The sequence below is a fragment of the Ahaetulla prasina genome, chromosome 4 (assembly GCF_028640845.1).
Source record: "Ahaetulla prasina isolate Xishuangbanna chromosome 4, ASM2864084v1, whole genome shotgun sequence".
NCBI lineage: Eukaryota > Metazoa > Chordata > Lepidosauria > Squamata > Colubridae > Ahaetulla > Ahaetulla prasina.
Window position 1 is genome coordinate 118829812 of NC_080542.1, and position 22877 is coordinate 118852688.

At 33.0% G+C, this 22877-nt stretch overlaps 1 protein-coding gene across 1 annotated transcript in view; it reads left to right on the forward strand.

Annotated features, from left to right (window-relative positions):
- Nucleotides 1-616: 616 nt before the first annotated feature.
- LOC131197631 (nebulette-like) overlaps nucleotides 617-22877 on the forward strand; it is a 56585-nt gene continuing 34324 nt past the window's right edge. The window contains 8 exon segments of the mRNA XM_058181938.1: nucleotides 617-757; nucleotides 759-926; nucleotides 1011-1082; nucleotides 4113-4217; nucleotides 5429-5539; nucleotides 12021-12131; nucleotides 19074-19175; nucleotides 20391-20492. Of these exon segments, the coding sequence (XP_058037921.1) occupies nucleotides 644-757; nucleotides 759-926; nucleotides 1011-1082; nucleotides 4113-4217; nucleotides 5429-5539; nucleotides 12021-12131; nucleotides 19074-19175; nucleotides 20391-20492 (885 nt within the window). The 5' untranslated portion in view covers nucleotides 617-643.

A 22877-nucleotide genomic window follows, 5' to 3' on the forward strand; every position in this document is an offset into this window, starting at 1 on the left:
GTAATGCTTGTTTACATGTTTGCAACTGTTCTCTGTAATGGAGAAGAAGTTTACAGATCATTAATGAAAAAAAGTGACTTATGACAGTTTTTCATATTTACAACCATTGCAGCATCCCCATGGTCACGTGATCAAAATTCAGATGCTTAGCAACTGACTCATATTTATGTCGCAGTGTTTCAGGGTTATGTGATCACCTTTTATGACCTTCTGACAATCAAAGTCGATGGGGAAGCCACATTCACTTAGCAACCATGTTACTAACGTACACAACTGCTGTGATACACTTAACAACCATAGCAAAAAAGGTTATAAAATGGGGCAAAATTCACTTAACAACTGTTTCGTTTAGCAACAGAAATTTTGGACTCAATTTTGTGGTCATGGATCACCTGTACCAACGTCAGCAAATTGCCAACGATTTGTGAACCATCTTATTTTAATAATTCATTTTTATTCATGTTAATAAGTCTCATAATTCATATAGCTTATATTTCATTAAGCAGATCTTCAGACATTTTTTGTTTTAAAGAGGTCACTTCCTATGTCATGCCAAATATGGCTCTGCTTATTTGGAATTATAGGAAGTGTTGTTCATGAGTTAATAAATTTCAAGGGCATCAAACTAGGCTGTTTTTCAAGAATGTTTACCCGAAGGACATCTGATGCTTTTCACTTCATGCTACATTGTTCAGATAAGACTTTCAAGTGTTGCCTAAATAAGGAAGAAACCCTCAGTGAGATGAAGCTAGCCAGGAGACCAAAGTGACACAAGGAATTCAAATGGTGCAGGGCATAAGCTACTTCATTTATTACTAAACCTTGCCATCTTTCTAAAAGAACAAAAAATGAGAATGGCTTTTCAGGAATCTACAAAGAATGAAGATGAGGAAGTGATGGAAGATGAAGAAGAAGAGGATTCAACAGTAGGTGGCTGTGATCTATTCTGTAAAGAGTGAAAATATTTATTTTATGATTTGTACTCACTTTTGGAAATTCTTTCCCCATAGGTGTTCCTTAAACCTATCATTGATGATAAAAACATGGAACTTGCAAAAAAGTGCACAGAGATAATAAGTAATGTAAGTAAGATTTTTCGTCCTAGTTTAATTCATTATATAACATTTCTACCCTGCTGATATTTAGATATGTAAATATTGCTTCAAATATATTTGTTGCTCTAAGAAGAAATGAACAAAATTGATACTGAAAATGTTTCATGTATTTTATTTTATTTATTCATGCATGAAAATTACAAATTCAGACAAGCAAAATGGAAAAAAACTTAAAATGTGACAGGAACGATAGACATGTTAATGCACTCACACATGCCTATTTAGGAACCTCTTAGATATGGGACGAGGTATGTATACTTTGAATGTATTATTCAAAGTATCTGTATTATTCCCTAATATTGTGGAATTGGGCACACCCTTTTAATCTTTCCCTTTCCCTTTCCCTTTCCCTTTCCCTTTATCCTATCCTATCCTATCCTGTCCTATCCTATCCTATCCTATCCTATCCTATCCTATCCTATCCTATCCTATCCTATCCTATCCTATCCTAATAAAGGATTATTCAGAACATATTGACATATAATTATATTGGGATCTTTTTGGCTGAAGAAGAAGATATTTAAAATATTCCTAGTTGTTTTGAGAACTCTGATTTCCAGATCTTTTCAATATTATCTCCTTCTGGCCAGTTGTATTTTTAATTTAATTATTTTTCTTGATTATACCATTAAAAAAAATCTAAAATTTTAAATTGTCATTGTTGTATTGTAACCTTACATTTGACATACTAAATTTAGACATAGTCAAGAGAACCTTTGTCCCTGTCGGTTTTAAAAGTTTTAGTAAACTATTTGGATAAGTTTTATAATAATTCAAATTCTTTCATAATTTTCTTTAAATTAATATTGCAGAATTAAGAGAATTAATGCATTCTTTCCATTTTTTGTGTGTAACCTGCTTAATTTTAGTTTAATTTTCTTATGTTTTATTGAATGGTTATTTTGTTGTTACTTGATTAATTGAGAATGCTTTAGCAAATTATAAAGTATGATTGCCAGGTACCCTTATGTTTGGTTTATGCCATATTGCTTTGGCTTGTTGCTATTTTGAGTTGTTTGTAATTTATCTTTGTAAGAAAGAGAATTGTTTTATATTGACTCCAGCTTTGTGCATAATGATTTAGCTAGAGCCAGAGCTACACAAGTAATCCTTGATTTATGATCATTCGTTTAATGTTGGTTTGAAATTGTGACTGTTATACAATCCTTGTGGGTCATGTATTTGCAATTTGGGTGCTTGGCAACTGTCTCACATTTGCCAAGATCACATTTGTGATCTTCTCAACTTGCTTCCAATAAGCAAAGTCAGTTGGGGAAACTGGATTCACTTAACAACCATGGTAAAAATGGTTGTAACATTGGGTCTAGTCACATAATGACTTGCTTCATGATTGTACCAACATGGCAGAAATTCCAATTCAATTGTGATCATAAATTGAGGACTACCTATAAGTGCATGCAGGAGGGGAGCAAGGGTGACAAGTGATAAAATATGCAAAAAACGTCATATCACAGTTATGAAAAGACAGAGTTTACAAGTATGTGACATTGTAACACTTCAATGTGGCATTACTGTGGTTCAGAAGACATAATCTGAATTATAATCTTTAATCTGAATTGCAGAGCTGCTAATGGTAATAGAGGGACCATAATGCCAACTTTTCTTGATAAAAATGTACTAAAAGCAACTTAATGCCTGTACTTTCTTCCTTCCCCTTTTTAATGTTCCATTAATTTCAATGGCAATTGCTTCAAATTCTATACTTTAATGAGCCTGGTAGAATAGTGATTGTTGTTCTTGCCTTTATTTCTTAAAAAGAATTGGAAGCATGTCAGGACTAGTATGGATAATATGAAACAAATAATCACCTTTCATGAAGAGCGCTCTGCCCATAGGCCATTGATTTTTCCAAAGCTCTTTGCTCTGGCTTAATGGAACTCTGTTGGATTTCAGCCAGCACAATTTAAGTGGCAGTAACAAAAATGTTAAGATGTCCTTGCTTACCCTCTCTTTTTCTAGCATTGGCTCAAGCTTTGCATCTTATTCTCTGAATGAGGTAGATTTAAGCCATAGGGCAAAATATGTTTCTTTAAAGTTCACCACTAATCTAGACGTGAATTTAAAATATGCCTTGATTTTCTTCCCCCACCCAGGGAGCACTGCAATTAATATATTGTCATTGAATAGTAATACTAATGCATTGTACTTCAAGGACAAATATCACATTTGCAGGATCTTGCTACTTATGTCAAAATGATGAAAGCAGTGTGGTAGCACAAGCTTCACCTCTTGTGCATGTATAAAAAACACCCTAATGCATATATTGAAAGGGTGAGGCTTTAGTTGTAGTGTTACAATATAGTCTTCCAATTTGAACTCTCCTGTCACCTGCTGCAGGCAGCGCTTCAAAGAAAACAGAAAGTTTGAGTGATGATTTATTTCTTACATTGAAGAAAGAGAAATGCCAGCAGTCCATACTCAGCTAGCATTACAGTAGTAAGCATCTAGTGGCTTTAAAGATGGGAGATTAATTCCTTCAATAAATATTCCATCTGTTAGTGCGCTGCTCTATTTGATACAAATCCTATTTTTATTCTAGAATTGTGATTTTCAGTTTGCTAGTAGGAATGGTAAACAAAGAAAGAGAATCCCATGAAGTTAGGTGTTCTCCTTTCAAGGGACACATTACAATAATCATATGCATGATTTAATATTAGGGTAATCCCCTTACAGCAATTCCACTGAAATGCTTCAGTGACACAGATAAAATGGCCGTAATTATGAATACTTCACAGCTTCTGTCTACTATGAGCTTCCTGTCATTTAAAATCTGTTAGCTGTTCTAAACTTGTGTGGTCTTGTAGTTAGGCAATTTTTTTTAGTTAAAATTAAATTATATTAAACGTTTGTCTTTCATTTTAATCAGGAATTATGAATCAAGATTATATTCCTTTTTCTTCTTTGGTCCAGTCAAAATAAAAATTCCTTTTATTCTCTATTCCTTCTTTTAACCCACTTTTTTTTTATCCTCTTTAGGTCCGTTATAAAGAAGAATATGAAAAATCAAAAGGCAGGTGGACTCATGTGCCTGATACTCTACAGCTGACACATGCGAAAAATATGTCTACTGTTATTTCTGATGTAAGGCAGAACATTTGCAAACTTCGTTTGTTATATTGATGGTTCTGTGATTTACAAAGTAGCACTTATCACAAGAATGCAGTTCCTTTTCCTCTCTTCTCATATTTCTTTCATTATGCCTCCTCCTGATTAAGTTCCAGCCTGTCGGGGTCACACAGTTCATGGAATTACATTATGATACTATTTAGTCAATTTACTTTTATGACATGATGCCATCACTGAGACCAAAATTAATACGGAATTAAAAAATTGTGTTCAAGACATGACATGATAAGGATTGAAAGAGTGACAGTATTAGAAAATTTAGTCATCTGTGATTTTTTTCTTACATTTAATTTAACTTTGGTTTAGTGTTTTTTTTATCTAAAGTATTTTCATTTCTATTTAGCAACCAAGGTTTCCTAGCTGGATTGTATCATTGTTTAAATTATTTTAAAGAATAAAATAATAAAAATGTAATTCATTTACTCTATATTTTTTTTAAAAAAACGATTTTCAAGAAAGGATATAGTTAATATTATTTTATTTTTAAATGCATTAAAAATGTTAAGCTTAAAGATCTGCTATATCTGCTGATCTAAAAATTAGCTGCTGTGCAAAAACAATTTTAGTACATTCAGCTGAAATTCAAACAACTTAGATGGACCTTATAGAGCTAAGTCTTTAACATACGGTATTGATTGATTAGGTAAGCAATTGGATTTAAGAAAAGCTTATGTTGTGAAGGCTGATTGAAATGATAAAATTGTTCTCAAAGGTAATTTTGGAAATTAGGAGACAAATTGGTTTAATTTTATTCATTATTTCACCATTATGAAAATGTAGCTTTTAAAAACAGAAACTCACCCAATTTGGCCTGCCCCAGAACCTAGGAAGTTCTATTTTTGTAAACCATTGTTTTTTAGCCTTGTCAATTTTAAAATGTCTGGACTCAACTCTGAGAATTTCCCAGATAGCATGATTGATTGGGGAATTCTTTCAACTGAAATCCAGAATCTCAACAAGGCTGAAAAATACTTATCTAAACAGATAACTCCTTGAGTAGTGGAATGGGAACTGCAGAATCAAACTTGCTTTTATTCTGGATCCCAGCTAGGTAAACATCTATTTTTATATCTAATTTGTGAAAGATTTAATATGAACGTTTCTTACTGAATATCATCTTAATCTACAAAAAATAATTTTTACTTTATTTTTCTCTTGTCCTCTAGGCGAAATACAAAGCAAAGGCTAAGAAAGAATTTAATAACTCATTCTATCAGCAAATGCCTGCTACAATTGATAGTGTATTTGCAAAAGAAGTTATGAATCTTCAGAGCAAGGTAATTTCACAAACATGCAACATAATATATTTCCTGGTGAAATATGTTACCTTTTCTATCTTCTCTAAAAAAAAATACTAAACACAGCATTAATTGAAGAGCATCAAATCCGTTTTAATAATGGAAGCTGCTTTGGTGATTTCCCACAGGGAGAAATTAAAAAATTGGAGAAATTAATGCTATGTATACTAGCTTCAATTCCTGAAGGAAAAGCAGGAATTTAACTTTGAAATAAATAAATGTGAAGGACCTAAAAATAAAAATAAATATACAGTGATTTTTGTTTCTGTGTTTGCAGCAATATTAGTACTAGGTAGAATTAACTAGGATTCTAAGTTAGAGTTTGCAAACATATTACTTATAATTCAATGAGAGAAATATTTGGCCAATGCTCTGAACCCTAAGGGACAGTTAGGCAAGTCTATGAACAACCCTGAAATTGAATAATTTAACATAGATATTAGTAAACCCATATAATTAATGTAATTAGTAAATTACATTATCTAACATCATTTACTGCCAGTACTTACCCTGTTTTTGGATTGAACTTGAGTCATGGTTGACTCCATCAAAAATCTCAGCATCTTTGTAACATAGTATAAATAATAACTTGGAATTTTTGGATAACTGAGAATATTGAGGTACCAGAGGACTGGCATAGAAATTTTTAGTAGTTTTTAATATTTGGATTTAAATTTTATGGGGTTTTATGGTTTTAAATGGATTTTAATTAGGCCTTATATTTAATAAGTTTTTAAATTATTGTTTTATTGTGCACTTTTTATTGTTTTATTTGGCTGTGAACCACCCTGAGTCCTTCGGGAGAAGGGCGGTATAAAAATCTAATAAATGAAATGAAATGAAATGAAATCATGTGCTTTAGCATTAAGCTTTAGAATATTGACTACTATACCTGGAGTAAATGGAAATGGCAAATGTACCTAGGAACTTACCTGTTCTACATGTCCTAGAGCATATGATTTCCAGAATGCTTTTTTGTAATATTTGTATTTTATTAGAACAACAATTTTAAAAACTGTTCTGAGTCCCAACCCAAACAGGAACTCTCTAAGTTTTTGAAACTGAAGACACTAACAAGAATAACAAAGTTACATTTTTATTAAGTCTAAGGCAGGGAATACAAAAGGTTTCTCTCCTACACCTGTTTTCAGAGGTCAAATAAAATGGATCCAGATAATTAGCACTGTCAAAAAAATTTCTGTATCTCTGATTTTATTTGGGCATTTTGCCCAGAGTTGAAAGATTTGGACAAAATAGGAGGAAAGAATATTGTATATCTTCATTGCTTTCATTTATTTATAAAAATAATAAAGGTGCGATATCAAAACAAACAAATTTAGATTGATAGCTAGTCATGACCCATGCGCTCTCACAGAGAGGGACTCCTTAGGGTGCCATCAGCCAAGCAATGTCGGCTGGCGGCCCCCAGGGGAAGGGCCTTCTCTGTGGGGGCCCCTACCCTATGGAACGAACTTCCCCCTGGACTCCGACAATTTCCTGACCTTCGGACCTTTCGCCGCGAGCTTAAAACCTATCTATTTTTCCGCACAGGACTGGCATTGAATTTTTAGATGTTTCTATGGGTTTTAATTTTTAATTTGTTTTTAAGGTTTTAAATATGTTTTAAATTTCGGGCCAAATTTTGAATAAGTTTTTTAGTTTCTGTTTTATTTATATTGTATGTACTTTGTCTGTTGTTTTTATTTGGCTGTTAACCGCCCTGAGTCCTTTGGGAGAAGGGCGGTATACAAATTAAATAATAATAATAATAATAATAATAATAATATAATACTATAGATGAAGAATTTTATAACACTTGCAAAAAAAGTTCAATTTTTGACAGATTATTTTAAATGATTACACCTGGGAAGCAAATTGCTTAGTTTAAGAGTTAAGCTCTTTATTCAGAAAATAACATAATATTTTAAATGGCATAATATTTTAAAAGAAATCTGTTAGGTAAATTCTAGCTTAGTTATATATCACCTTGTATACTTTCTCTTCTGGGCCACTATGGATATTTTGAGACATGGCTTAAGTTTGGGATAGAAACTGAACTGGCCTTTCCCCTTCCATAGCCAATCAGTTATCCCTTGAGAGGATTTAAAACCCAGCCTGGAATATTCATAGAATACAGGTGTTGTTGTTTTTTTTGCAGTTATTAAACCATGTTTTTCTCTCTCCAGCTATGGTATCACAGATATGGTATTATAGGACAGAGTTGGCTGTGATATTCAGTTTTCAGACAATTCTAACCTATATATTTTGCTGTCTTTGTAAAAGTATTAAATACACAATGGTACTATTTAAGACTTATTCTGGAACACACATCTGCTTTAAGAGGACATACACAATATATTCTAGATGTAGCATAAAACGTAAAACATACAGACACATTTATTTCCCATCTGTAGCATAAATCATGGCATTCTGTTTCAGATGGTAGGAAAGTCCGAATAATTTCCACTTACTGTGTTTCCCAAACGTTATGCCTGTAGGGAAAATGAAAGAGGAGATATTGGCTTTTACAACAGAGCTGGGACTTGCCCTTTCTCCAAAAAACTGTTGTCTAGACCTTCATATTCCAAATGCACAACATTCATGTACAGACAGATTTTGACATATGCTGGAGGGAGAAAAATGATAATATTTATATTCTGCTCCCTCTTGCTTTTTTTGTCCTGTTCTTCAGTATTTATAGAGGCTCTAATGCCCTTTTTGATTTATGGTAAAGCCATGGAAAATGCAAATAAACTTGTAATTCTCAATGTTTAATTTGCTCCAGTAATTGTTGAAAATTAAGGTAATTTGTGACCAGTTGAATAGCAATAATAGTATAAATAATACTTACATTTTTACTATATTGACAATGGGATAAGAAACAAGCTGGTCAAAAACATTTTATTAAGAAGATTGAATTCACATTTTCTGCTGATTATGTTTGAGTTGCTTGAAGAGTTTATGATATATAAAGCCTTTTTAATGAGTATCTTGCTATCTCATAGTAAGAATATACTTACAGTGGACATATTAGGACAGTTGCTTGTAACGAGAGTAATTTTTTAGAGAAATAATGAATGACAGTGCTTTGTATACTAAGCAGCTGTCTTGCATCCCTCTTTCTTGGTCTATGTTCTGCCTTCAGGAACAGTAAGGGTAATATTATATTTCCAACACTGAAGCATTTAATTGTCAACCCAAATGTTATTTGTAGACAGGAGCACCTCTTTTGAAAGAATAGCATTTTGTGTTACTCGTAAGGAAATAAAAGTAATATAAGCTGAAGAATGGTCTAACGTCTAGTGTAAAATTAATCACATGGCACATGTTGGCACAAAGAAGATGATAGACAGAGTCAGTGAAAACATACCTTGCCAAGAGAGAGATACAAAATCATCTATGCTGACATTTTGTGGTCATCTGGAATTTTGCAACCCAGATATAAGAAAAATTAATCATGAGAGGCAACCAGGGAAAATATTTAAGGATAGTAGAAAAATTTTGTATGGTTAAGATTAGTTGAGCAAACCTAGGAAACATCTATGTTGAACTATAATAATATAGAAATGGAAGTGCCTTGAATATGTAGAAGGTGAATCTGTTAGGTATAGTAGAGGACAGAAAAGCTATTTTAGAGATATAGAACAATCAACATTAATGGGAAATTTCTACCTTCAAAAATCAGCAACCAAGGAGTGATACTGTTCGTTATGGAAGTAGAGGAGAAAATAATTAAATCCTGCCTTTTGAAAATTATAAGTTCTTAATGGCTGGTATTTACATTTAAATTCTCTTAGATTTTTAAAATGTTAATTGTGAATGGTTGTTTCAAGTCTCTACTAAGAAAAAGGTTACAAAATCTGATTATGTGCTGCTTTTAACTATCATGTTTTGTATTGTCAACATTTTTTATTTTATTTATTTATTTTATTTATTATTTTTTATTTTTCTTGAAAATTTAATTATCCAGAAAAAAACCCTTGATAATCATGCAATAAATTAATTCAAATCAAGGATGCATGTTACATGTAAAAATAATTTTTGTATCTTTTCTGGTTTGGAGCTAAAGGCAGATTATAGAAAGTATAATAAAGCCAAAAATAATTATAGAAACAAAATATAAGATCTTCTTGCAGAAACAGTGGATGCATTACTATATTGGAGAAATTAAACCAGCTGAAAGGCAGTTTTCACAAGTAATCTACTATCAAAGCAAAAAGAAAAATCAAGGAAACTGTATATGAGATGTTTAAATTTTGGAATAAAAAAATTAATTTATGAACAGGTTAACTATTATTACTGATTCTAAATCACCAGACAACTAATATATACTGTATATTTTGGAAATTATATGTAGGATAATTCTATGCAATTTCTTACAAGGAAATTTTATGATTTTGATATATTAGGATGTTAAAAAAACAACCTTTAACTGACTTACTGACTGGTAGCAAAATCCTAAATGTTTTATGCAATAATATCAGCTGATACAGTTTTTATCTTTATGACATTATCAAGTTGTTATGGGAATTTTGGGTACTGTAGGCTCAATATAATTGTAAACAACAGGCTGCAGGAAGCAACAAACCATTGTCAAAATCATTACCTTCCCTTCCCTTCCCTTCACCTCTCCTCCCTCCCTCTTCCTCCTTTCCTATGGATGAACTTTTCTGTTATGTTAAAACTAAATTAATAGGTTTCTGAGTTCCTTGTTTCCTTGAAAACATTCTAAAAATGTCATAGGTGAGGCAAAGCTTTTTTAAAAAAATGAAGAAATGAATGGACAGTGTAGTAAAAGACTTAACTCATTTTGGCAGAAAATTCCAGTGGTTGTTTCTCACTAACACAATGACCCAAGAAAAATAGAAAATGAGAACGTATCAGTGGCCTGCTCAGTGGGTTCTTTTTTAAAAAAAATTAAGTTACAAACTCAGTATCCAAGATAATAGTGATACTATATCTCGGATATTTATCTTTATACTAGATTTTCTTTTCTCAGACACAGTTTATGCTTTCATTTTTGCATTTTGTGTTTGTATTACCTTGTACAAATTACCCTGGATTTAAAAATAAGCTAGGGTCAATTTGAGTTATTGGACACCATTTTGCGGTTATATATCCAATTAGATCTGGGGTGGCCAAATTGCACCCCAAGAGTGCATTTCAAATGGTGATTAAATTCTTCTTCAACTAATCCATTGAGAGCTCTTCCCTATTGGTAGGAAGGAAGGGAGAGGATGGACAGAGATCAGAAAATATGCATCCAAAAACCATTAGAAAATGAAAAGAGAGAATGTATTTGATCCTACCCATTGCTTAATTATACCTAACCCAAAATTAATACCTATAGTTTCCTTATATATATGTGCAGATTTGAACAATAAATGAGTAAAGAAGTTGAGAATCAATTGAATTTAAATTAACCAATTGAATTCAGTGCAGATTCTCTCATATATTTGATTGTATTAAAGTTCTAGGTTAGTAAAAAAATAAAAGTCTTTTTTATGTACATAAACATTTATTTTCTTTAATAAGAAACAAAATAATAATAATTAAAACTATAAATTAAAAAACAGAAATATGAGAAAAAGGAAATGGAAAATTTCCAAGTAATATGTTTCAGTTCTTCTATTTTATTGAAGATTACAGCTGTTTAATATGTCAGCTGAATTGAAGTATGTAGGCTGGAAGGTTTTCAAAAGCCAGAGAGGGTAGGAAGTACACTTGGAGATATAAGATGATAGAATACCTAGTAGAATTCATGATGCCCGGAAGATTGATTGGATGAGTAAACTTTCTTTTTAATATACTGCAACACCTTCTCCCACGCAGGTTCTTGTCTCAATCAGTGCTTGCCTGTTGATAGAACAGTTTGAAAAAAAGATCCTTTTTATGATGACTGCTATAGAGCTGTCTTATAATCAGCCTCTGGAAAAGGACAGAACAATAGTAAGGATTTTTAGATTTAATGGAGATTTCTTCATCCAAGTGGTTCATTGAATCCAGATTTTCTTATTATTAAGTATCACATTGACATAACATTTTTACATTCAATTGCTTTTCCCAAAACCATGTTAACAAATGTATGTAGGTTAAACCAAAATGAGGTAATAGTAGAGAATCCTATATAACAGGTATACATGTTCCCCCCTCATTTAAAGTAGGCCACAGCAGAATTTGTTTATAGCAAGCATGCATAGCTCAGTTACATAGACTTCTCAGTTTTGTTCATCATCAGGATTAAAGTTTAAAATTAGAGTTTATATAAATTTGTATAATGTAATTTATATTCTGAGTTTATGAAACTTATAAAATAGCTAAGGGTTTGTAAGAAAAACCCTGAAGATTTATAGAATGAACGTATGAATATTTGTCCCCTTATCCCAATAATAAAGAGAAACATTGGGCTGTAATCTACCTTGATTTTGGCATGCATGCTAATAATAATTATCATTTTTAGGTTCTTTACAGGAAAAAATATAATGCAGAGAAAGGAATATCAAATTATGCACAGATGAAGGATATTCCAGATGTTAAGCATGCCATGGAAATTAGTAAACACCAGAGTAATGTGAGTATTTTCTCAGCTTAAATAATTAGGTTCTTGTGTGTATTTTAAATGAAATATTATAGTATTTGACATGTTGATGAGTAAATAATTGTCTTTTGTGTGATTATTTAAATTGTGATTTAGCAGTGTCTTTACATTAGTAAAACACCTGGATGTCTTAAACACAAACTAATAATTAACAACTTGTACGCAGATGTGGAAGTCTGAATGAAGAATACATTCAAAATAATGTATATTTTATCTGAAATATTTATAGCCATTTGGTTTGAGTCCTTGTACCAGTTTTACACATCAGTAAAGCTACCAGATTTATAATCTGCAAAGTTATGTGAGAAAGAAAGAGAGAAAGATAACCAAGGCATCTTTTTTTAACCAGCTGTAGGCGAGTGGCTTCTTCTGAGAACCATAGAATTGGAACTGACTATAGAAATCCCTCTCTGTCCTCACTGTCAAACATTTTTACTCTTAGAATGTTTTCTTATTATTGAATCACAATTTATTTTGCTGTAACTTAAGAGCAGCATGTTGTAGCATAACAGATAGATCTTGGCTTTCTGTTCCATATCCCTTCATTGCTTTGAAAATCGCTATCATATTTTTCTTGTTGGGTTGCAGAACCGAACCAGACAGTTATAGAGGTGCAAATGACAGACTCAATAATTCCTCTGTAGAACTGAATCAGCAGCTCCTTGGGCAGTTTGAGCTTACTGAGTTGGCGCAGAAAGAACATTCTTTGTTGTCCTTTTTTAATGATGTTTTTGATGTTAGCTGTCCATTTTAGATCTTGCGATATGATAGAACCTAGAAATTTGAAGGTTTCTACTGTTGATACTGTGTTGTCTAGTATTGTGAGAGGTGGAAGTATGGGTGGGTTTCTCCTAAAGTCTAAAGTATGTACATTGTATAATGATAAAATAAAATTAAGATATATTGCTATATAATACAATGAATAGAATCCATAGTCTACTGAAAACAAAAGGACAAGTTAAATACAGAAGAAGTTAGGTTATATTGATTCTGTGAAGATTACATTTAACACATTTAGTAAAAATGCATTAGGTTAGAAAAGTAGGATGATTTTTTTCTTATTCATCAGTAAAACAGGATGGCTACAGTAACAGAATGTGAATCATATAATGCAGGTAGTCTTCAACTTACAAAGAGTTCAGTTAGTTACCTTTCAAACTTTCAACTGCATTGAAAAAAGTGACATGACCATTTCTCACACTTATGATTGTTGCAGCATCCCCATGATCATATTATTTACATTTGTGCGCTTGACAACTGACTCACATTTATGACTGCTGTAGTGTCCCGGGGTCATGTGTCCATCTTTTGCAACCTCTGACAAGCAAACTCAGTGGGAAGCTATATTTACATAAGAACTGTGTTGTTAATTTAACAGCTGTGGTGATTCACTTAACAAATGTGGCAAGAAAAGTTGTAAAATGGGGCAAAACTCACTTAACACATTTCTCACTTAGCAGCATAAATTTTGGACTCAATTGTGGTAGTAAATTGAGGACTACCTGTATCCTGCTAAATCAATTCAAGATAAGTCAGTGCAGAACCTACATGTACTGAGATTATTGAACTATTTGTTCATTATTAAAATAAGACTAATATTTTATAATCAAATATTTGGAGTTTAAAAATCCTTTTTTCCAAAAGATGACTGACATATTATGAAAATATCCTTGTATTCCTGCTTTTCATTTCTAGAGTACATAATGATTTATTGTCAGATTCATGTGGAACACCACATGGTATAAAATTTTATTACAAGTAAATACTGAATAATGCCTAAGTATTATAATTATAACAAATCTCAAATTAGTCAAATAGTTTTGACTGCCAGGAATAGAAGATTATTTTAATCAATGCACCATATTCACCTGAAAAACCATTTGTCAATATTAAATTAAGTTAAATATTAAGTTCCTGAGAAGCATTCTGATCATGTTTCTTGAATATGTGAAAAACCAATATGAACAAGAGGTTTTTAAACAGAGCAGTCTGAAGTTTGAAGAAATGAAAACGATTGCTGACAAAATTGTAGATACTTTTTAAGCAACATGACAGGCAATAGCCTAGAGTATATGGATTATATTCTAGGCTTGGGTTAAGAAATCTGCCACCCTCCAGATATCAGATTTCAAATCTCATCATGTCCTTTCAACATGACAAATGGCCAAGATGAAAAGGGTTGTAGTTCAATGACATGTGAAGAGCAAGTCTTGCTTTAGCCACTGTCTCAAATAAGAATTATAGATGCAGAATAGGAAATAAAACAAGGATGTGAGGATTTCAAAAGGCAGGAGAAAATAAAGGAAAAGAAAATAGAAAAAGGGAAAGAAGGGAGTCAGGCATTATCTATGTCTGGAATAGAGAAGGCAAGAAAGAGATAGAGCTGGAAGTGGAAGTAGGGGTAAATTAGAGAAATAACTACAGAAGAATATGAAGAAGTTGCACTAATACTTTAAAAAAAGCGAGAATGAAATTTGCCTAGCTTCAGAGGAACCAGATGGAACAAATCTTCCCTTAGTTTAACTGTGATCTTACTAAAAGAACCATACAAAGAAGCTTGAGACTTAAGAATTCAGCACACCCTTCCTTCTTTCTTCACTGATGTGCAACTCTAATCAAGGGGATGAAAGAGGAAGCCTAGACAGAAAAGCATTAGATAGGAGTTTTCTTTTCTTATTTGAAATTGTGCCTTCAGAAGAAATTAGGAAAAGTGTCCAGGGAGAGTCTCTATTACCTATGTGATCAACTGATTATTGCCATCGTCTAATCATTACATAGGTTTTCTTAATGTTTATCTGTCCGTAACCTGGTCCTTCATGTCTTCCAAAGTTGCATCCATTGCCACTATAATTTAGTCCATTCAGGGGTGGAATGCGCCTGGTTCGGACCGGCTCGCCCGATCCGGTAGCGATGGTAACTGGTGATTCGGAAAACTGGTAGCAAAAATCCCTGGCCCCGCCCCCTGCCCCTGCTGAGCTGCGCCATCATCAGAGATTTTTTTTTTAACTTTTAAAAGCAGTTTTTCTTCAGCCGAAAACATGCTTTTAAAAGTAAAAAAAAAGCCTTTGATGATCCCGTGGCTCGGCTGGGATCATCAGAACCCTTTAAACTCATTTTTTTAACAACCTCTTTGCTTTTAACAAGAGGTTGTTTTTTTTAACAACCTCTTCGCTTTTAACAAGAGGTTGTTAAAAAAAAGGCTTTAAAAGTTTCCTCTGGCGATCCCAGCTGAGTTCCTCATCACCAGAACCTTAAAAAACATGTTCAGCCGAAGAGCTTGTTAAAACAATTATTTTAAGAGGTTCTGGGCTGCGATGAGGGAACTTCAGCTGGGATTGTCAGAAGAGCTTTTAAAATCTTCTTTTCCTCTGGCGATCCCAGATGAGTTGCCTCATCATCACAGGCTTTTAAAATCATTTTTAACAGCCTCTTACAATAGCCCCCACCCATGCCCAACCAATTGCCCCCTTCTCACTTATCTAATTCCTGCTCCTTTCAGGCTGGCAAAGCCATGCTTTACATCAGTTGCATCAGCTGGGAACTGAATCTGCCTGCCTGCAATCCATCTCGTCAGTGAGCAACTCAATCTGCCTGATTTGCTGGCTGCGGAACTCTGGGAATTGAAGTCCACAAACCTTAAAGTTACTAAGGTTGCAAACTCCTTATCTAAAAAATATAAATAAAATAAAATAAATAAAATATTTGGGCAGCTTTCTGAGATTTGGTGTGTTTCTGTAGTGTTTCACTCTAACTACACAAACACACAAAATCCCACAAAGCTGTATGTGGCATTTTGTGTGTGTGTGTATGTGTGTTAGTCAGCTGTGTTGTGTGTGTGTAAAGTGTGAAAGTTGGCTTTTGAGCTTTTTGTGGCTGTGTGAGGTTCCTGCTTGTTGCAGGGGCCATTTTGGGTGAAGTGCAGCTGCTTTTACATTGTGTGTGAGTCAGTTGTGTTGTATTGTGTGTGTATAAAGTGTGAAAGTTGGTTTTTGGTACCTCTTATTGTTTTGTATATTTTATTTTTATTATTTATTGTTATTGGCCATGCCCACCCAGTCATCTGACCACCAAGCCACGCCCACCAATTAAGCCATGCCTACAGAACCGGTAGGGAAAATTTTTAGATTTCACCCCGATCTTGCTGTTAGTCAACCCTTTTGTCTCTTTCCTTTCAGCTTTCCCATCATTAAAGCCTTCTCCAGAGAGCTGGGCCTTGACATAATGTGTCTGAAGCAGGGTAATATGGGAATGGTCATTTATGCCCCAAAAGAAAACTCTAAATTTTATTTCTTTAATGATTAATTTTTGAGTGTCCATATTATTCTTAAAATCTTCTCCAACCTCAAATTTAAAAACTCTCTTTCTATCTTGCTTCATTTCCATAGTCAGTCAGTCACTGGGACTGCTATTGCCTGCTTAGTTCTGATCTTTGTAGGCAGTGGTGAAATCCAATTTTTTTTACTACCTGTTCTGTGGGCGTGGCTTGGTACGTGTGGCAGGGGAAGGATACTGCAAAATCTCCATTCCCTCCCCACTCCTGGGGGAAGGATATTGCAAAATCTCCATCCCCATCCCTCTCTGGGGCCAGCCAAAGGTGGTATTTGCTGGTTTTCCGAACTGCTCAAAATTTCAGCCTCCAGTTCTCCAGAACCTGTCAGAATCTGCTGGATTCCATCCCTGTTTATAGGTATAGATACATGACACAACCGGAGTATTGGGGTCTTCATGGCCATGAAATGTTTGTCTGCAGCATAATTATTGACTGCCTGTTGATGGCTAATCCTAAAATGTAAAAGCTATCCATTTGTTCAATATTTTCATTGTAAGTTCTAAGGCTGGTTATTGTATCTCTTTCTATTTAATGTTAGCTTCATTTTTTTTCATTGTGCGCCTTGACTTTTTTACTAGATCTTGCAAATCCTTTGCATTTTCAGTGATCAAAGGAATGTCACCAGCAAAATAAAGTTATTGATGCTTCTTTCTCCAGTTTTAAATCTACACCCATCTTCTTCTAATCCAGTTTTCTTTAATATATATACTCAGCATCTATGTTCAATAAATAAGGCAAGAGTATGTAATTTGCCTCTCTGCTTTGCCAGCTTAGAACCAGTCTGTTTCATCATGTTGTATCTGTGATGTGGCTTTCTTTCTTTATATGGCTATGTAGAGATTTCTCCAGAGGACAATAAGATGTTCTGAGATCCCCATATTTCTTTTTTTTTCTTTTTCTTTTTTCCCCAAAAAGTTTTTATTTTTATTTCTCGTAAACATATTTAAATGTACAATCTTTTATCCATCATTTTCCATTCGTCTTATCTTTTAACTTTCATTTTTAGTTGTTTGGGGCTGCTCTTTTACCATTTACCTTCCTTTATTTTACCACAACTTTTCCTCTTCTCCTCCCCTTCTCTTCCTTTCTCTATCTCTTCCTACTTTCTTCATTCTTCGTTCTTCCACTCCTTCTCTTTCCTACTTCCCCTTCCTTTCCCCCACACCACTCTTCTTCCTCCCTTTCTGACCCTCTCTCCTGCTCCTCTCTTTCTCCTCCCTTTTCTTCCTCTCCTTTTCCCTTTCTTCTATCTCTCCCTCACCTCCCTTCCTCGCTCTACTCCTTTCCCTCTCTCTTGTTTTCCCTTTTCAATCCAATCCAATCTAGAATGGTATTTGAGCAGCCCCTGTTTTCTATTTGCATCTATCTTCATTTTAATTTCTTATTTGTTTAGTAATTACATCTATTTCATCATTTGTGTACATATTTATAATAATCTCACTTTTCCCCTTTTCCTCCATATTGAGATCCCCATATTTCTAAGCATGTTCCACAGCCCAACATGATCTGCATGATTAAAGGCTTTTCCAGAAAACAGTGAAGCATATAGTGACTTGTCTTTGGCTTTTTCAGTTATCCGGTCTTTATCAGCAATAACGTCTTGCATTTTTTGACCTTTTATAAAGCTAACTTGAAGTATAGGGGCATATAGGGCTATAATCTATGTTGTATCCATCAGAGATAGATAATATCCTTGTTGAAGTAGCTGGCTTTGCATCTAATAACACAGTTGTTTCTATATGTGGGTACAGATTAAAACAAAACAGAAAAAAATAGAAAATATATTCAGCATGGTTATCAAATTAATTAAAAAAAACTAATAGAACTATGGGCTAAATAAGAAGAGAATCTGTTTTTTACTGAAAATGTTGGGAAGCACCCAGTCTGGCAGGGAGGGTGGATGAAGCACAGAGTTAGCCTAGAGTCACTGTGTAACTGTAAAAAGGCCAGAACTGGTCCTCCCTGAATTCATTGGAGCCTTATTTAATTGTGCCAATGGAGACTCGGGAGACTCCCCAGTGCAGACTGGGGAGATTCTTGTACTATAGATGAAACATAATAAAGTATTTAGCTTGAACTCCACACATATGGGTCTGGTTGTTTTCACTTGACAGAAAAGTATCCATCTTTTTTAGTGCTGAAATGGCAGTGATAATGAAGTGGCAGGTAATTCTGGAGTCTTGTTCTCACTAAGGCATTGTCTAGTTACTAAGCTATTACAGAGGGAAGAGGCGTGAAAAAGAAATATTTTAAAATTCTTACATATGACACACGCACAGCATTAAGATACACTCTCACCTTGAAGTATGCCTAGAAACCCAAAGCTAAGCCAATTTAGCTGTTTCAGAATTATCATAAAATGGTATTTGCTATCATCTCAAACAACAATGCATTCTAATGTGTTTAATATAAAGCATTTTCATCTTATTTTTAAAATAGATATATTATTTTATTATATACATCAACATTTATTTATCCTACCAGTGCATAATATAATAATGTTAATAAACATTTTATGCTAATGTATTATTATGTTTCTAGGAGAGCTGGTTGTCATAAGGCATTCATAATATTTTATTTTACAGGTTTCATATAAAAAAGATCTCCAGGATAATCACAAATATACTGAAACTTCCAATAGACCAGATATAATGATGGCAACAAAGCTAACAAAGATAATAAGCAATGTATGATATTTTTTACATATTTTTTTTTGAAAAGATACAGTTATCACATTTGCATTTTGGTACAGATTAACTACAGTAATTGTACTTAGTAACTGAAACTCTAGACTTGCATTTGGATTGATAATGATAATGGACTAATATCAGTAATGTATTCTGTTTTAGACACTCTAGGTATTTGTTCCAAAATATGTTTCTTTCTTGATAGTACCTTTAAAATAGTAAACTTCCAATATTTGCATAAAGTTTTGCACGTAAATGTCTGACAATAAAACAATTAATACAGAACATTGAATATTTGTCCTAATTTCCTTTAATATATTTGTTTAATTGACCATTTTAAAAAATATGTTAATAATTTCCTAAATTTTCTTACAGCTTCATTCATTGACTCAATCTAGCTTAGATTTTAAGGATATATGTTTATATAGATATATAACTGAGTAACATAGCATTGGACAGTCATTAATTCTGCTAGACCTTGTTTGTGTTTTTAATATTGTACTAGAATTTGTAGTGCAATTTATTAAAAATGTTTTTCTTCCACAAAAGATGTTTCTTTTTGTCCTACTTTATTTTTAAATTTGAGGATCTCTTTCTAATTTTATTGGTGGTGCTTCTGAACTTACTTTACTCTTGAAAGTGCCACTGGTGTTGCTGTTTTATCTTTCCTTCATAACAGAATCTCCTTGGCTATCTGCTGCTCTCATTTTGAAAAAGCTCCATAGAAGAACATCTTTCACATTGTCTATTGCTGGCTTGTTTTTGATATTACATTCTCCAAAGAGTCAACAGTCTAGTTGAGAGGGGATTGTATAGTTAGAGGTCATTCACATCCAGCGCTAGATCTTTTCATAACTTTTCATGACAAAACAGAAGGGGTGTTCTGCATGATAATTTCATTGTTTCATTTACTCTGAAAGAAATTTCAAAAGCCAATTCTTATTTTTATCAGATTGAGTGAGAATTGATAAAGTATTCAATAAAGATTTTTTAGCAATGCACCAGGTCTTTTTCAATATATAAATTACATGTAAAAAATAGGTGACAAATGGTTAGCCTACATTTGAGGAGAGATTTATTTTGTTCCTATTGTTAAACAAGATTTTTTTTGTTTTTTCTTGTTTCCCTTTTATTATTTATATAGAATTCTGTGAGTAAATCCTGTTTTTTCTTTTCCCCAGCCAAGTATTAATATACCTACATTTTGTTTTGAAGGCTGACTATACAAAAGGAAAACAAGAAATGAGCAAAGAACCAACTGTACTTGGAAGATTAGACTTTAACCATGCTCAGAAAGTATCCAAGTTGTTAAGTCAGGTAAGGTTTTGATGTATTTTACATTCAGCAGAAATATATTTTTCCCAAGTATAAAATCAATGTTTTCTTTTTAAATTGTATTTTTTTTAAAAAATGCATGAAAAATAAGGTTTCAATAACTTTTAAAAATTGTATTGTGAAAAAAAAGCTCACCAACAGATAATAAGTTGTCAGTTGCGTTACAGAAGGTAATCAGATTATAATATTTGATGTGCTCCACATAGTAGGGGGTATGCTGGAGTTGTTCTTAATGGTGCTAAATTTTGTTATTGCAAATATTTAAAAAAAATTGTATTGAAAACAAGGAATAATTTCAATAGACATGAAAACACATATTGTAGCTCAAAATGGCCATTAACCTAAAAAAAGAATGACTTGACTTTATATTATGTTATATAAAATACTTAATACTAAATCTGATATGAAGGATTCTTGAAATCAGAAAATCGACATAAAATAATATTTTATAATTAAATGCAAGACAGTTTTCTGGAAAGGCAAACTAAATTCACTAAGTCAAAACATCTCAGGGATATCAGGTTGCTTGTAACCGACTTAATTCTCTAGATCTCTAGAAATTTTTTTTATCAGAGAGAAAGCAGTGTTTTTGGGGAGTGTTGAAATGAATATAATTAAAAGTGACTACTATGGGACAGAGGTTTGATTGTTTAAATGTTATGACTACTTACTATTTTTTACTTAATCTTGATCAGTCAGAAATCTAGGTCCAAATTTAGTAAAGTGACAAACTGATTGTATCCTGTAGTAGGTAGAATATGTTTACGACAGTTAGCAAGAAGTTAGTTTAGTTCTCATTTTATAAATTGGCAATTAAACAAGTAATAACAGACTTTCTAGCTGGTGTATTAACTTCAAATCCATAATTCTGGGGCAGTGTGGTTTGTACCTCAGTAATAAAAGAACAAAACTTGTAACATATCTAGAAGCCATCAGGTTATGGAAGACAATGTTGGAAAAATTAGATTGAGGCAGAAACAATTAACTTTTTAGAAAAGAAAATAATTAGGAAAAAGTGAAGATCTTTTGTATGATCATATGCAAGTTAAATAATTAAAATATAATTTACTATCACATACAATAGTTGAATTCAACTAACTTGTATTTTCCATTTCTTTTTAGAGCTTGAGTAATAAGGTATTATTCAGAAAATCCCATTATTACTTCACCACTTTGCTTTTTGTTAATAATGCTTTAAAATATATTAATTTCCATCTTACACTAAATCCATGAGGAATTAATTGTTCTTCAGTATAATTATTACAGCTATGAGTATGTTATCAATACTGCAGTGAACTGTAAAAAAACAGGACTTTAGAGTCACTGAATTGTGATATATATTCAGGGATCTCTAATAGGATTGTTTTATACAATTTTTGGGTCAGTATAATAGAACCTTGATTCAGAGTGGTCACACTTGATTCAGAGTATTATTACTGTGTCAGTGTTCCTAAGAGTAATTTGTTTAGATTATTTATAGAAAGTAGATGATCTCAGTAGATGATTTCATATCTGATGCTTTTGGATTATTTATTTATTTATTTATTAATTACATTTCTATACCGCACCATCTCCCGAAGGACTCAGGGCGGTTTACAGCCATATTAAAATATATAAATATAATAAATAACAATATTTAAAAACAATTAAAAGCAAATATTTAATGGCCAAATCACTAAAATCGATTAAAACCTGTTAAAATTACGCTAAAATGTTTCTAGTTCCAGCTCGGTGAAATAATAAAGTCTTCAGTTCACGTTTGAAGGCCCAGAGGTCGGGGAGTTGGCGTAACCCCGGAGGTAGCTCGTTCCATAGGGCCGGTGCCGCCATAGAGAAGCCCCTCCCCCTAGGGGCTGCCAACCTACATTGTTTGGTCGACGGCACCCTGAGGAGGCCGCTCTGTGGGAGCGCACAGGTCATTGGGAGGCAATCGGTGGCAGAAGGTGGTCTTGCAAATACCCCGGTCCTAAGCCATGGAGCGTTTTAAAGGTGGTAACCAACACCTTGAATTGCATCCGGATAAATATCGATTTCAGAACACTATATATTTATTCTACATTTGATTGGGCATTCTTAGGATTTAGATTTGTTTTTATCTTCTTAGTTACCTCTTTTATTATAGGCATGTATGTTGCCAAATAGTGATTAGGAAATTTACTTTTCTAACTTTTATGCAGCATGCATTTTTATCTGTTTTTTGTGTGGAATCAGGAGAAGCCACTGTGAATACACTACATGGTCCTTTGATATCTTGGCAGGAGCTTGATATCTTTTTAATGAAGGATTAAGTATCTTTAATAGATATTAGGAGAAAAATATAATTTTGATCCTTATTCATCTGACAAACCCACATTTGGGGATAGTTTC